The sequence below is a fragment of the Corvus kubaryi genome, unplaced genomic scaffold (assembly GCF_017639235.1).
Source record: "Corvus kubaryi isolate FWS band 111438036 unplaced genomic scaffold, C.kubaryi_AGA036_p1.0 36336, whole genome shotgun sequence".
NCBI lineage: Eukaryota > Metazoa > Chordata > Aves > Passeriformes > Corvidae > Corvus > Corvus kubaryi.
The window spans coordinates 8,112-9,775 of NW_024580851.1; the positions used below are offsets into that span (position 1 = coordinate 8,112).

General features: G+C 56.8%; 1 protein-coding gene across 1 annotated transcript in view; it reads left to right on the forward strand.

Moving 5' to 3' along the window:
• SOCS7 (suppressor of cytokine signaling 7) overlaps positions 1 to 1,664 on the forward strand; it is a gene marked incomplete at its 5' end in the record, with an annotated part of 11,476 nt that overhangs the window by 7,836 nt on the left and 1,976 nt on the right. The window contains one exon of the mRNA XM_042019874.1: positions 1,324 to 1,459. Coding sequence (XP_041875808.1) covers positions 1,324 to 1,459 — 136 coding nt within the window. The remainder of the gene's footprint in view (positions 1 to 1,323; positions 1,460 to 1,664) is intronic.

Sequence of the window (1,664 nt, forward strand, 5' to 3'; positions counted from 1 at the left end):
TCAAAAACCTCCTCCTCCAAACCCCCTCCTCAAAACCTCCTCCTTCAAATCCCCTCCTCAAATCCCACCTCAAAACCCCCTCCTCAAATCCCACCCCCAAACCCGCTCCTCCAAAATCCCTCCTCCAAAATCCCCCTCCTCCAAAATCCCACCCCAAAACCCCCTCCTCAAATCCCACTTCCAAACCCCCTCCTCAAAAACCCCACCTTAAAACCCCCCTCCTCCAAACCCCACCCCCAAACCCCCTCCTCCAAAATCCCTCCTCCAAAATCTTCCTCCAAACCCCCTCCTCAAAACCTCCTCCTTCAAACCCCCTCCTCAAATCCCACCTCAAAACCCCCTCCTCAAATCCCACTTCCAAACCCCCCTCCTCCAAACCCCCTCCTCCAAACCCCCCTCCTCCAAAATTCCTCCTCCAAAATCCCCTCCTTCAAATCCCCTTCCTCAAATCCCACCCCAAGACCCCCTCCACAAAACCCCCTCCTCAAATCCCACTTCCAAACCCCCTCCTCAAATCCCACTTCCGAACCCTCTCCTCCAAAATCCCCTCCTTCAAACCCCCTCCTCAAATCCCACCCCAAAACCCCCTCCCCCCAACCCCCACCCCCAAAACCCCCTTCCAAACCCCCTCTCAAATCCCACCCCAAAACCCCCACCCCAAAACCCCCACCCCAAAACCCCCTCCTCAGAATTCCCGTCTGGGTTCGGAGCTGCCGGTGCCTCCCGAGGGAGGGATTTGCAGGCAAAAGGGGCTCTGCTGGATTCCCGCTGATTCCAGAGCCGGGGGAATCCTGGGAAGCTCCCGAGGTTCCTCAAAAGATGGGAGAGGGAATTTTGGTGGGGGAGGGAATTTTGGTACGGGCAGACAGTGACAGGAAAAGGTGGAATGGGTTTAAACTGGGAATGGGGCAGGGATAGATGGGATTTTGGGGATGGAATTCCTCCCTGTGAAGGCTGGGATGGAATTCCCAGAGAAGCTGTGGCTGCCTCATCCCTGGAATTTTCCAAGGCCGGGTTGGACAGGGCTTGGAGCGCCCTGGGATAGTGGGAGGTGCGGGGTGGGACTGGCTGAGCTCCCAAACCACTTCCATGATTCCCTAATCCCAAACCATTCCATGATTCCCTAATCCCAAACCACTTCCATGATTCCCTAATCCCGATGGATCCCAGCCTCGCCGAGAGCTCCTCATTCCCAGCGCCAGCCTTTCCCTTGGGAATCAGCAGCGCTTCCTTCCCAGCACAACCCTTCCCTCCAACATCCCCTTCTTTTTTTTCCAGCGCGATCCTCATCTCCAAAATCTCCTTTTTTTCCCCCAAAACAAGGTCTCCCTCCGACTCCCGTCCAGCTCCTGTATCCCGTCTCCAGGTTCAGCAACGTCAAATCCCTGCAGCACCTTTGCCGCTTCCGGATCCGGCAGCTGGTCCGGATCGATCACATTCCCGAGCTCCCGCTGCCCAAGTGAGTCCCGGGATGGATCCCAGGGGGGAATCCCGGGCATTCCCTCCCTCCTGAGCAGCGGGAAAGGGGATCTGGGAGCACGGCGAGGATTCCCGGAGGGAATAACTGACTTTTCCAGCCTTGGAGGAGGGTTTGTTTGGGAATGGGGTTTTGGAGAGGGGGTTTTCCAGGAGGATTTGGAGGAGGGAGTTTGGGGGTGGAATTT